A 15,112-nucleotide genomic window follows, 5' to 3' on the forward strand; every position below is an offset into this window, starting at 1 on the left:
TTCGCCGATCGTCGACCCACGCTTGTCCTAGGATTACTCTGTCTTGCCCATGCCATACCTGTTTGCCCCTGCCTGTGTTTGACTATGTTTCTAAATAAAAGCTTGCACATGGATCTGTACGCCTCACGTCTCCGTTACAATAATAGTCTAACATTTCCCTTTCACTTATACAAACACCCCCTATAAAACACTAACAAAACAGCAAGATTCACAATCTACAGTAGTTTAAATCTGCAAATTTTGAGATTTTAAAAATATTCTATGACTTTGTCAGGACTGACTAAATTAAATGTAACTGCACATTAAGGAATATCACAACCAGCCAGCCACTTTGAACATTTTTGAATGTTTCATCATTTGTGACAAGCCCATCAGATAATTCTTTAGAAGGCAATAAACAACACAGGCAACAGGCAAACATATTTAATTTTCGTCAGATATGAAAATGAGGCTGTTATGTATAAAATCAGTGTATTCAATATTGTGTGTTCATTTACAAAATAAGAAATTCCAATGTATTGAAATAACCACATTATTTGCATATTTACTTTTGAGTTGAAAATATTACTAATTAAAAAATAATGCTTACACTAAATATACACTAAGGCACTAAATTTACAAGGTAAAAACAAAGTAATTAAAACCATATAGCTATTAATTCAATTAGAACAATTTTCATTAAAGTGTTTTTAAAATCAATAGTTTATTTCTAAAAACAGAGTATCATATAGCCTACATTAGAAATGTTCAAAAGACAGCTGAATATTTTCTTGTGTGGATGTTATCAATGTGGCTGATATCAGACAAACAATGGTCACAAACTGACACCAAAACACATTTCCTGGCATGTCAATCATGTTTTTAAGTCCTGCAGGAGCCAAAGCATCTGTCATTTAGATGAAAATGATTGCGAATAGATAGATCTTTCCATGTATTGAAGACCTACATGTAGCCTAAAGTCCCTTTATATGATGCTATGCTGAGAAATATTCTTACTTCACAATCACAATAGCATCAGAACTAGTATTAAAATAGCATCTGCTTGAATATGCTTTTCTTTACACCAGCAGTGACTCCGAGTGTATACAATGGTAAATACATACATTACATGCATATCTTTTCAAACAGTGAAAATAGACAGATTTTTGCAATTACTACAAACAGTTTTATCATATAAAATTGGTATATCAAATGAATTTTAAGAAAAAGAGAAAAGCATTTTAATAGAGGGATAATAGGGCAAAGAAGAAACGGTATAACCATCACAATTTGTTTATCAGTTTGATATAGAAAAATAAAGGAAAAAATAAATGTTTAGATTGCCTAAATCGCTGATTGTTTTTCATCACTAAACTGCTTCTTGCGATTGTTGGCAAACCTCCTGGCAAGCAGACATTCCCTCATGTGTACATGGTGAGTCCGATCCACTAAAACACAGAAACAGGTTGTAAATCTATGAACTATTATGTACGTTTGGAAATATGAAAAAAAAAAATTATATATATATATATATATATATATATATATATATATATATATATATATATATATATATATATATATATATATATATATATAAATGTTCACACCAGAATTACCTCACTCTCATCAAGAGTTATCTTTCCATTTTCACACAGTCTCTGGAATATTCCTGATGAAAAGAATAAATACTGTTCATATGTGATAAATCCAAAACATAATACCCAGGAGTATGTAGCTCAGGAGCATGAAAGGATTGAACAAAAATCTATACAGTTTCTGTCCAGTACACTGGAGTCCTACTCACTGGCCATGCAGTTCAAACGCATAACAAGGCATATGAAACCCTCCAGAGAGATCTGTTCAGTAGCACCACCATACCGCACAAACATGAGATTGAGGATGTCTTCATTTAGATTCAGGCCTAGGGTACAATAACCATGGCATACAGTCAATACAATACATTTGCAATGTGTGAATGAACATATGTTATATCAATATAATATTAATACCTCTGTGTTCAGTTTTATCGGTCACTGGACACAGAGGGAGCACTGTAAAAAATTTCCACCTATTTCAACTTAAAAACTTAAGTTTTGTGGCTGCCTTAAATTTTTAAGTATAAACAAATTACAAATACCAGTCATTTCAACTCACTTTGTAAAATCCTGACTGGCACTGAACTGCTCTCTGTAAGCTGATTGGACTTTTCAGTATTAGTTGTTTCAACTAATCATGTCAAGTAAAAAAGTAATCACTTGTGATTCACAATGGTGACCATATAAATAAAACAAAAAACAATCATGCTGCAATGCATGCTGGGATCAATGGATGAGTTTTGTACTATGCTAGTACCCAGCATGCATTGCAGCATGAATTTTCTTTTTTTTCTTGTTTTATAATGGTCACCATTGTTGAGGTTCATAAACTGAGTCTAGCTGCTTCCATAGATTAAATTTTTTTGTGTACAAACTGTTTAGAAAGTCCTTTATATTAACTGACTGTCACAGAACCACTGGCTCTTAGAATCACTCTTACTATAATCAATACAACATCCATTTAATCAGAGATTAGACAATGAGATCAGTTCGCTAACAGATGATTGTCATTATAAACATATAACAACCAACTACTGATCATTTTCTCTGGGTTTTTGAGTTGTAACAAATATGTTTGAGGAACACATGATTACAACAACCAGAGAAAAAGAGGGGGGGGAAAAAAACTAAAACAGAAGTCAAGGGTCAAGAGCCCAACTAAAGCAGACACTGATCTCTAACATGGTTACTTCAATTGAAACAATAAATCAACATCTAAACCTTAGTTAATTCTCAATAAGATCTTCTGTAGATGTCTGACAGAAATAAAGTCAGTCTGGTTATTAATAAGTGGAGCTGGTGATGCTGTTTGTGGGGTTGTTTACTCAGATCTTGAGAGATTTAATGTATTTTATTTCAGTTGATTTCATCTAAGGCTGTGACTAAAGTTAGTTGTTCTTGTGTTTCTTTTTCTTCAGTGATTATGTTTGTTAACAGCAAGTGTTCATCACTAATGCTCAATTATTACTCAATTAATCACTTAATTGCAATGTATATCTTATTTTAGTGAACTCAACTGAAATAAGTTCAGAGCACTCATAATTGTTAGTTTTAAAAACTTAAATGGTTTAAGGCAATAAGTTTACTCAAAAAGTTTGAGTTAACCTAACTTGTCGGGTTTTACAGTGCACAAAAATAAGTCGAGCAAACTTAAGTTGGCTCAACTTTTTTTTTTTTACAGTGTGCCAGTAAGTTAGAACTTAAAATGTTAAGTTCACTGAATTAAATTGGTCTCCTTGAATTTCAATAACATTAAACTGACTTAAAAAATCAAGTTGAATCTAGCATAACTTACAAAAAAAAAGTTGAAATTGCTTAAATTATTTTTATGAGTTAAAGTAACTTTAAAACATAAGTTGTCATGACTTTTTCATAATATAATTTTTTACAGTGAGGCTATTATGCTGGCTGTAACATTTACAGTGATATTAAAGGTAATGCAAATATTGAATACTAACCTACTACTAAGAAAATTACAACATTTTCAACAACGGTTCATCAGAGCAAAGCATAAAATGTACAAGTCTCAACCTGTTTTCTCTAATGCATTTTGCAGTTCGTTGAAAGACAGAACACCATCTCTGGAAGAATCCATGCTGTAGAAGATATTCTGTAAAAAAAATAAATAATCTTGAAAAATAATTCTTGATAAAAACTGGAAGAAAATCTTAATATAACTGAATCCATAGCTAAATTCCTGACTCAAATACACTCACCTTGTATGTCAAAATACGGTTCCACAGACGAATGAATTCTGGTCCGCGGAGTCTTCCAGTAACATTGAGCTATTGTTATTGTTACAGTCATGGAATATTTCTAGATCTAAAACATGTTTCTTTATAATATGACTGCAAATACAAGCTGAACCTGGGAGATCATCATCATTCAACAAATTATTTTTACGTTTTTAATTACATGCTTAAAGAATAAAGGATACGTCTGACATGGCTATTATACTTCTACAGGAATCCAGGCCAAATCCTTCAGTGTTTTTATGCCCTAAAAGGTATAAGTCACAAAAGATACATTTGTGAGATTTCAAAACTAGCTATATTTCACACAGAATGGACAGGATTTTAAAAACACTCACCTCCAAGTAAGTTTTCATGAAGAAGCCGTTGAAGCTTCTCAGCATCAACAACTTTATACTGTTTCCAAAGAAGACATTCAAAAGATTGAAGCTTGTTATATTGTTAAGCACAGCAGCTGCGGTTTAATGTAATTTTTGATAACATATTAGCTTTCATATTTACTTGATCAGAATATTGCCGAAACAGTGCTTTAGTTTTCGATCTTTCATCCACTTCTTCAGTGTAATGGACCTGAACATGAGAAAAGATAATGATGAGTAAACTGCTAAAATGACAACTAGAACTGAACTGTTTCATCAGTAACATACATAAATACATACATATAGCCTATACATACATACATAAATAAATAGAGTTTAGAGTCCTAAAGTTGAGTTATAATATCTGGTCTTATTTCCATCTTATACGTGAATTAACAAAAACAGGGCAAAAACAGGATTTAGCTGCCCATAATTGCAGATTTGCTGAATGATGAACTATTTCAGTAAGTAATTCTCTGATTGCACATTGACAAACTCAAACAACAGAATACTAATACTTTTACACAATGATTCATTATTACCTCAGACTCGCCTAAAAGATCCACAAGAAAATCTTTCTCCATTTTTTCTGTGTCCTTTCTAAAAGAAAAAAAGAAAAATGTAACCATATTTTCCAAGCGTAAATACAAAGTCAATCAATCAGTCCATCATGCAACTTACTGAATGTGGATCTCATTTTTGCAGAGAATGGACAGGATGAATTCTCCTTTCGTTTTGGGCTTGTATGTGGATGGTACAATGAGATAAACTCCCGGCTCCAGCCTGAAGAATTTCATCACCTGTCTTGCCTGTTCAAAGGGCTCGCTTGTTACCACAGGCTTTCTTCCGTGGAAAAAGCTTGACCCAAGCTTTCCCTCAGATCTCATCTAACAGATAATGATACAAAATTTAGTTTCACTGAACATATAAAATTAATGTGCCAGAAAGGTATAAAAAATAAATGTAATATGTATTACTACAACTTGAAATACACAGTGCAATTTTAAACCAGACTCTGTGATATAATTTATATAATTTACTTGCCTCAGGTGGAATCTGTGAAAGTTCAAAATAAAAATAAAGGTTACACTTCAAACACAAAGGTATCATACATACACAGTACAACCATATTTATTGCCTTTTTTGTTAATACTGACTGCAAACACGTAGAATCCGATGCCATGGTGTGCAGCGCGGCGTCTGTGTCTCTTGTCAGGTTTCTGTATGAGAGTCACCAGAACATTGTTCTGGCCCTGCTCGCAGCCCTTATCAAAATCATTAATCCTCAGCCAAAACTGAGGGTTTTTACAGAAGCTGTCTACAATCACAGGAGAGATGTATTAGAAGCAGATTTGCATTCATAACCAGCTTTTACAACCCGAATTCTGGAAATGTTGGGACGTTTTTTTTTTAATTTGAATAAAATGAAAACTGAAAGAATTTCAAATCACATGAGCCAATATTTTATTCACAATAGAACTTAGAAAACATAACAAATGTTTAAACTGAGAAATTTTTTACCGTTTTATGCACAAAATGAGTTCATTTCAAATTTGATGCATGTTACAGGTCTTAAAATAGTTGGGAAAGGGGCATGTGCCTTCATAGTACCTTCCAAAACATGCAAGATGCCCATACCATATGCACTTAGGCACTCCCATACCATCAGAGATGCTGGCTTTTGAACTGAACACTGATAACACGCTGGAAGGTCTCCCTCCTCTTTATCCCAGAGGACACAGCGTCCGTGATTTACAACAAGAATGTCAAATTTGGACTCGTCTGACCATAGAACACTTTTCCACTTTGAAACAGTCCAATGAGCCTTGCCCTACAGGACACGATGGCGCTTCACACATGGCTTGAGGAACGTTGTTTTTAAAGTATTCTACAATCTTTTTACGCACTCTTTCACAGATTGGAGAGCCTCTGCCCATCTTTACTTCTGAGAGACTCTGCCTCTCTAAGACATCCCTTTTATAGTCAATCATGTTACAAACCTGATGTCAATTAACTTAATTAGTTGCTAGATGTTCTCCCAGCTGAATCTTTTCAAAATTTCTTGCTTTTTCAGCCCTTTGTTGACCCCGTGTCAACGTTTTTGGGACCTGTAGCAGGCATCCAATTTGAAATAATAAAAGGATAAAAGTCTAACATTTCTCTGTTGAAACATTTGTTATGTTCTCTATGTTCTATTGTGAATAAAATATGGGCTCATGTGATTTGAAAGTCTTTTAGTTTTCATTTAATTCAAATTTAAAAAACGTCCCAACATTTCCGGAATTCGGGTTGTATAATTCAGGAAAAGCACCTTCATAATTCATGCAGCCTCCATCTGTGCTCCCAGAAACCCAGCTGCCATGGTGGTACTTGGAAATCCAGCGACAAGCAGACTTCCCTTCCAGAAAATCAGGACAGATACAGCAGATATCCATGCTGTCAAATGTTCTAAGGAAATCTTTCATTGACATCCTTCCAAAAAAAAAACAATGTATATACATATAAATGAAATATAATGTACTTTGTCAAACTAAATTTTGACAAAATGTAATTTGTGTTTTAGTACATTTTAAGAATGTAAATGAAAACATGGTTCATGCTCACCAGAACTCTCCATTGTTACTCACAAGAAGTTGTTTGCGGTCCTCATTGCTGGTCACTGTGTTCCACAAAGGTGATCTGAGAGAATTATACAAAATAAACATCAGTGTAGCTGCACTGGTCTAATGAAATGATAGCCACGCTTCATACAGATGTCTTTGCTGTTTATTTGTGTCTCTGTCTCTCTCTTTTCAGCAGACACCGTGATATATTTAAAATATGCATCTCTCAGAGTCCTTTTTCTCAGTCTGTCATTCAAATGTCAGCTGATATGCAAGTGAACATGTGTGACAAATCTGAATCCAATGACATCACTATTTACACTTAACATCGTTTACATAAACTGATATAAAACAACATTATACACAAAATGCAACATATTTAAAGATGAATTACTGTGTGCGCCCTCTTAGACCATGCAGATAAAGTAATTCTTTTATCAGGCTGTATACACTCAAGTTTCTCTGCATCCACGTTAGATTGACCCATAATGCAATGGTCCAGCGCTCAACATGTGACCTGTTACGCTTCAACAGTCACTCTTTCTTAAAGAACCCCCAACTTTAAACATTTCAAGGGAGCTCATTTTCTACTTATTACACTGTGAATATCACATTCATACATTTTAGTCAAGTATTTTTTAAACAAATGAACTCAAATTAATATGAATTTATAACAGAAACAATGCACAACTCTGAAAACATGTCTTTGACAGTTACAATCAGGACAGAGGATAAATTTAACAATTATAAAAATTTCACAATTTTTGTGAGTTAAGGACTGCATGTTTACTTCCCTTTGCTTTTTGCAGAAAAATGTGATGTTTTATATTTGTACTGCCAGTTGTTCTGCTCTTTGGTTTTCTGCTATAATGTTAAATAAAAGCAGAGCTTACTTATCACTCCAGTCTCCTTTCCATTCACTGCCTCCCCATGGGTTGAACAATCTAACCAGCTTAACTGGGTTTCTACCACTTGTGACCTGTTGAGCACATATTTAATGGTATATAATACAGTGGCAGACATTTTTAATATTTTTAATAGTATCTTTAATAGACTATAAACAAAATGTTACATTTTACAATACTTTTACAAGAATTTTGAAGTAAAATGCTTATTTGCAATTATTTGTTGCATTCAGTGGATAGTAAAAGATTCTTCCCAGCAAGTTCCCACACACTTTCTAGCAGGAACAAGCTTGTGAAGTCTAGAAAGGGTTCTGAAAAATCTCCCTGAAGCAATCTGTGGTTAAAGTCCTTGCTTGATATGTTCCTCACACAGTATAAATGGATCTTAATACATGAAATTATATAGTTGGCATTAGTCAGGGTTGCCAGGTCTGAGTAACAAAATCCTCCCAAATTCTAATTAAGACTAGCCCAATCACAGTAAAAACGAGACTAAATTAAGTTTTTTTTATTATTATTTGGGGGGGGGGGGGGTTGCTTCAACCTGTGGACTAAAAAAACTACCCACAGCAGTAGTGTAACAATAGCCCAATTCGGTGGGTAAACTGCAGACCCGGCAACACCGCCATTATATTTTAGGAAAGGGTCCACTGCAAGAGGATTTTGGGGTCTGTGGCATTAAAAATTTAAACATCCCTGATTTCATTTTTAATACATTTCTACAAGCCATTCAAAGACATTTTTCTTTTCTCACTACTGTCTTAGCAGAACACTAAATACTAAATCTCTGACTGGACTCCAGGCCTTATCTTTTGTCTTTAAAATATTATTCTTGGGATCTTATGACATTATCTGATGTACGCTGAGACTTGAATTGTGCAGTCTTACCTGGTAAACCTTTGTCACGGTGTAAGCGTGGCCCAAGACTATGCCATTTGGTAACCGTGTCTCTTTCTGATTATGTGGAAACATACACAGATTATCAGGAGACAGATGGCACTGTGTAAAAGAGTTAAAGTTCCTGGAATCCCTAGCGAATTTTTTTTTTTTTTTTTTTTTTTTGTCCAGGCATACAAGAGAAAAGGTTTTGGAGGGGTTTTGCTGAGTGAGTGAGTGAGTGAGTGAACATAATTTGGGGTTTAGTTAGTAAACAAGATGGCTAACATCGCTTACAGCATCTTTACATTTAATCTACATAATCAAAGGCATCACAATAATCCTTTATTTAAATGATTACTTTAGTATATTAATGTTTTTAGTTTAACATGATCATGTGTGTAAGATATAATTACTCTTTGCTAACCCCTGATGGAGTTTGACAACCCATAAGGACCTCTGACTGGCAAGCACGGTACATTATCTCCCACAAATCACTAGGAGCTGTTTTCAGTTCATAGTGCATATGAACCCCACCGGTAAAGTCCAAGAGGGCCTCAGATACTCGACCACTATGCATGTCAGCGTAGGAGCCACACACCCTGGAACAGTCATTATAACTCAAAATCGTTTACCACAGTGTAACAGACATAAATTTGAGGACAATTACTGCACATGAACCACAGGTCGAATTACAGCCGTGCTTATATTGAATACAACAGCACTATTATATTGCATTATTGATGAGACTTTATAAAGTCAAAGAAAAAGATGTACAGGCACTTACTTGGCATATGCTTTTTCCAGCAAGGCAGGCCAAAATTCATTACGTGTTTTTGATTTCACAAAAATCAGCTGGTCGTCAATTGTCGGCAGTTTGTCATCAATCACAACATCATACCAGTTTCCAAACTGCCAGAACTGTAAATTCATATTAGTAGAACTGTGATAAAACAACTGATACATTGAAAGACAAAACAGGAACTGATATTGTTTGGGGTTTTGATGCTGTCAATTATGTCATGGAAAAGAGAGGAACTTACTCTGAAGTGAAATAAACCAGTATATTTGTGGCTGAATGATTGTCCATCTGGAACAACCTTTTGTAATAATTTGGTTTGAAATGTTAGAGCCCCGACAGAGGCCAGAAACCAACAATTGCCTAAGAAGAAGAAGAAGAAGAAGAAGAAAAACACCAGTTGCCACAGTGAATTTGATATCTTTCATATCTCAGCTCACATCTGAATTTCTAGTTTTGCTAGTGAAAGCATTTACTTTGTTTTACAACCCTAATTAAACACACCTGAGCCAGCTAATCAGTGTCTGTCTACAGATTCACAAACCCAAGTGTGTTGCAGGACATGTGGGTTGGAAACCCTTGGTCTAAAACAGGGGTGTCAAACTCAATTCCTAGAGGGCCGCAGCCATGCAGAATTTAGCTCCAACCCAAATGAAACACATCTGATCCAGCTAATCAGGGGCCTGTACCATGAGCCAGGTTAGCTGGCTAGCCAGGTAAGTTTCAGTTTAGTTTGAACCAATCCTGGGTTTTAGGCAGGGTCGCTGCTGGCCAAATGGGTGTCCTAAGCAGAATTGTATTGTTGTGCCCCCTCTGTCAAATATTATGGAAGTAAAAAAATAAATAAAACGTAGGGATCAAAATAGAACTTTAATAAAATATAAAAGTAAATAAATAAATAAATTGTAATTAATTTATATTATTTACAAATTACAATTGTAGCTCTAGACGGTTACCTACGGCTACGGTTAACAGTTGTCTGATTGATTTTATAGTCTCAAGCACTCAGAAATCACGCAAAACAAAATCAAGCACTTTCACTACGATAAAACCAAGGGTTGTGATGTCCACATGTTTTTGTTGAAAAAACAGAGGCTGTGTCATCTATCGCAAAAAGGTAGCTAAAAATGAAAGATTAAGTGGATATTTGAATTAGCCTAAATGTTTGGTCAGTAGCCTATTAAACAAGGATTTGATCGTCCTGTAAGTTTAACAGCAGCAATTACCAGGCCTTTGGCTCCCTTTACAGGCATTTGTAATAGGATAATATGTAGGCCTAATGTAAATAAATTGTTCATTTTGTATTACATTATGTATTTTAACAGTGTTATTCAATGAAACCATATAATTATTATTTAACCAATCATTATTGCCTCGTTTTTATATAATGCATTTTAAGAAATTTTAAAGTCTGTTGTTGGCTTAGGTCTGTTTTTATAACCACAAATATTATATATATATATATATATATATATATATTATCCTAATACTTCTTTGTAAACTATTAGGCTATTTGAAGTAACAATATTATGGTTAATTTCTGGTTACCATGGCTACAAGAACCATGACTTTTGGTTTTATTCGTTTTAAACCATGCCTAATTTTCGTAAGGGAACATGGAAACTAAGAGAGAATATTAGACACATTGTTGGTGGTTAAATTATTACCGACATTAAAACGCGTTATAGTATAGTACGGGTATAGTAGTCCATAAATTATGATCATTTGCATTCAGCCGCAAACATGAGGTGTGAGCGGGCGCGGGAATGGCGCGTCACCTCTGCTTTAATGCGTTCACCGTAAAAAAAATTTTTTTATGATAATAAAAAAAGAATATATGTATATATATATATATTTGTTCATGTTTATATTTTTATTTATGTATATGTATATGCTAATTTTAATATTAATACAGAACAATTTTTTTTTTTTTTTCTTCAACTGAGATGGTGCCCCCCTGGGAGTTGGTGCCCTACGCAAACTGCGTACTCTGCGTATAGGGAGCAGCGGTACTGGTTTTAGTTACCATGAAAGTGGCTTGGCTTTTAGCTGCATTCATTGCCATAGTAACTTGCACTCCACAGCTAACCTGCTCCGGGGCAGGTTATGTTCTGGGTTAGAGATCTCAAACTGAAATTGGACCAATCGGATGTGAGCAAAGTGACACGTGTCTAACGCAAATAAGTCACTCGCCCAATTTCTCTTGCTCCAAATTAAAGGTAACTAGTACTAAACAAGAAAAAAAAAATTGTCTGGGTTTAATGATAATTACTTATCATTATTTATTTTAAATTATTTTATGAGTTATTTTATATGATTTATATAATTATATGATTTATATTATTAATCCATTAAACACAAGCAATTTTAGTTTAACAGTTATTATAAATCATTTATTTTAAATGAATGTTTATATATACAGATCGTAGGTAATATAAATAAGCTGTAGAATCAATAGATAATGCTTTAAAAATGATTGCATGTGACCTTACATGTTCCAGTCTCTATTGCTGTATATTTCCAACTATATTAACTAACTTAACAAGTTTCACTTATGACTGCACTGATAGAGCAAGATCATTTCTTTTATTTGTCCTCTTTCATGAACAAGTACTTTTTTCAATGTAAATGCATTTAAATTCATCATATTCTTCAATCTCTTAACCTTTAGCAAAACCTTTAACTTTTAACCAAGGCTTGTGATTGGCTGTTCACCACTGATGTCCCACATCCATGTGCATGTGCTCCACAATCTCAGGATCAAAGCCTGAGTTGACAAAGAAAGTTGATGATCAGCATCATGGTACCAACAAAGCCGGATAGGAGTGGTTTGGTTTTGTCAACTTGAAACTAATCCTGGAACTCTGAATTTGTTCAACTACCATCATGGTACAGGCCCCAGGTCCTTTAGGCTTATTTGAAAACTACATGGTATGTGTGTTGGAACTAAACTCTGCAGGGCTGTGGCCCTCTAGGAACTGGGTTTGACACCCCTGGTCTAAAACATCAATATTGTGGTTATCCAAACATACCTACATTCCCTTGGGCATAGTCAAACCTGGACACTGTCTCTACAATCAATTCAGCTGCATTTGGACACAATACCTGAAAGAAAATAAGTAATACACCTTCGGTATTGGTCAACTGATCCATTCTGTGAAAGGGATATTTTGACCGATAGTGTGTTTAGTAATGTCTTTCTGAATAGGACCCGAATCTGCTGTAATATGTAGCTACAGGTCAAGTTTATACAGGTGCTGGTCATATAATTATAATGTCATCAAAAAGTTGATTTATTTCACTAATTCCATTCAAAAAGTGAAATTTGTATATTAAATTCATTCATTACACACAGACTGATATATTTCAAATGTTTATTTCTTTTCATTTTGATGATTAGAGCTTACAGCTCATGAAAGTCAAAAATCAGTATCTCAAAATATTAGAATATTACTTAAGACCAATACAAAGAAGGGATTTTTTGAAATCTTGGCCAACTGAAAAGTATGAACATGAAAAGTATGAGCATGTACAGCACTCAATACTTAGTTGGGGCTCCTTTTGCCTGAATTACTGCAGCAATGCGGCGTGGCATGGAGTCGATCAGTCTGTGGCACTGCTCAGGTGTTATGAGAGCCCAGGTTGCTCTGATAGTGGCCTTCAGCTCATCTGCATTGTTGGGTCTGGTGTCTCTCATCTTCCTCTTGACAATACCCCATAGATTCTCTATAGGGTTCAGGTCAGGCGAGTTTGCTGGCCAATCAAGCACAGTAACACTATGGTCATTGAACCAGCTTTTGGTACCTTTGGCAGTGTGGGCAGGTGCCAAGTCCTGCTGGAAAATGAAATCAGCATCTCCATAAAGCTTGTCAACAGAAGGAAGCATGAAGTGCTCTAAAATTTCCTGGTAGATGGCTGCGTTGACCAACACCAGCAGATGACATGGCAGCCCAAATCATCACAGACTGTGGAAACTTAACACTGGACTTCAAACAACATGGATTCTGTGCCTCTCCACTCTTCCTTCAGACTCTGGGACCTTGATTTCCAAATGAAATGTAAAATTTACTTTCATCTGAAAAGAGGACTTTGGACCACTGAGCAACAGTCCAGTTCTTTTTCTCCACAGCCCATTTAAGATGCTTCTGACGTTGTCTCTGGTTCAGAAGTGGCTTGGTAGCCCTTTTCCTGAAGACGTCTGAGCGTGGTGACTCTTGATGCACTGACTCCAGCTTCAGTTCACTCCTTGTTAAGCTCTCCCAAGTGTTTGAATCGGCTTTGCTTGACTGTATTCTCAAGCTTGTGGTCGTCCCTGTTGCTTGTGCACCTTTTCCTACCCAAATTCTTCCTTCCAGTCAACTTTGCATTTAATATGCTTTGATACAGCACTCTGTAAACAGCCACACCTTTCAGTAATGACCTTCTGTGACTTACCCTCTTTGTGGAGGGTGTCAATGTTCGTCTTCTGGATCATTGCCAAGTCAGCAGTCTTCTCCATTATTGTGGTTTCAAAGAACAAGAGATACCCAGAATTTATACTGTAGGGATGGTCATTTATTCAAACTCAAATGTAAATATTCTAATATTTTGAGATACTGATTTTTGACTTTCATGAGCTGTAAGCTCTAATCATCAAAATTAAAAGAAATAAACATTTGAAATATATCAGTCTGTGTGTAATGAATGAATATAATATACAAGTTTCACTTTTTGAATGGAATTAGTGAAATAAATCAACTTTTTGATGATATTCTAATTATATGACCAGCACCTGTAATGTCTTTTAAGTTTTTTTTAAGCATTTAGCTTGTCACAGTCAGCTGACTTTAAAATAAGACTCTTTTAGCTTTCAACAAAAGTGTATATTTTACACTCCTACAATTTTGTGCAATATTGTCAGAACACGCGTGCCAAATGCTTCAAGCAAAACACAGGGCTGCCTACTTACCGTTGGTCTTATCCACTCCACCCTGGCCATATCATCTGGCTTCAGCAGCCCTTCACCAATAGAACGGAGATCTGGTGGGAAAAACTCATCAACAAATCTCTGATTTGTCTTGAGACAGTAGTTTTGTATAAAGTTGTAGTCCTGATCCATGAACTTCAGAGGATTTGTTTCAGAGCCCATACCACCCTTCATATTGCGGTTGTTTATTACTTTTAAGCACATGCCATGTGGAACCATTGGAGGAGGCATTTTGAAATCTGTCTAGATTTTTTAAGAGGGAAATACAATAACAATACAAATATATTACAATGCTGTGAAAAAATTACCTCTGTCACATTCATATCCAGCAAATTTACCACATGACATTCCCTGCAGCCAGAAATCCCAGACTCAAACTGTTCCTCTTCATTTTAAAATCATTTAAGAGGTGTATATACTCTGACAGCTCAATGCATCTGTACATCTTGCAGTTCTAGATGACTGTTCTCTTTGGCACGTCTACATGTCTTGCTGTTCTTGTTTTTGGATATAGTTGTCTACATTTTCTATTAAACCTAAACAAATTCCATCATGTTATTGATTTTTCTGTGCATTGTATTTACATTACACTTACATTTGGCACTTGAAGCTTTTATCCAAAGCAACTTACACTGCATTCATAGGATACATTTTATCTATTGTTAGTGCCATGCTCTAATGTTTATGCTTCAGGTATGCACACCCAGTGTGTAATAACTTCTTACAGAAATTTACACTAGCACACAAGTACTTTACTTTGCATAGATTACTGAAT

At 35.1% G+C, this 15,112-nt stretch overlaps 1 protein-coding gene across 1 annotated transcript; it reads right to left on the reverse strand.

Moving 5' to 3' along the window:
* Positions 1-422: 422 nt before the first annotated feature.
* LOC131523225 (calpain-1 catalytic subunit-like) lies at positions 423-14,573 on the reverse strand. The gene is made up of 21 exons (XM_058749389.1): positions 14,320-14,573; positions 12,404-12,476; positions 9,616-9,734; positions 9,360-9,493; positions 9,000-9,174; positions 8,585-8,650; positions 7,685-7,770; positions 6,793-6,867; positions 6,500-6,660; positions 5,346-5,506; positions 5,233-5,244; positions 4,870-5,075; positions 4,731-4,788; positions 4,331-4,399; positions 4,168-4,225; positions 4,015-4,076; positions 3,794-3,862; positions 3,609-3,687; positions 1,787-1,903; positions 1,599-1,651; positions 423-1,427 (listed from the first exon to the last, which is right to left on the reverse strand). Exons 1-21 carry the CDS (start codon positions 14,566-14,568, stop codon positions 1,401-1,403), a joined length of 2,109 nt encoding a protein of 702 aa, XP_058605372.1. The 5' UTR covers positions 14,569-14,573; the 3' UTR covers positions 423-1,400.
* Positions 14,574-15,112: the final 539 nt, after the last annotated feature.

The sequence above is a fragment of the Onychostoma macrolepis genome, chromosome 17 (genome assembly GCF_012432095.1).
Source record: "Onychostoma macrolepis isolate SWU-2019 chromosome 17, ASM1243209v1, whole genome shotgun sequence".
Classification (NCBI taxonomy): domain Eukaryota; kingdom Metazoa; phylum Chordata; class Actinopteri; order Cypriniformes; family Cyprinidae; genus Onychostoma; species Onychostoma macrolepis.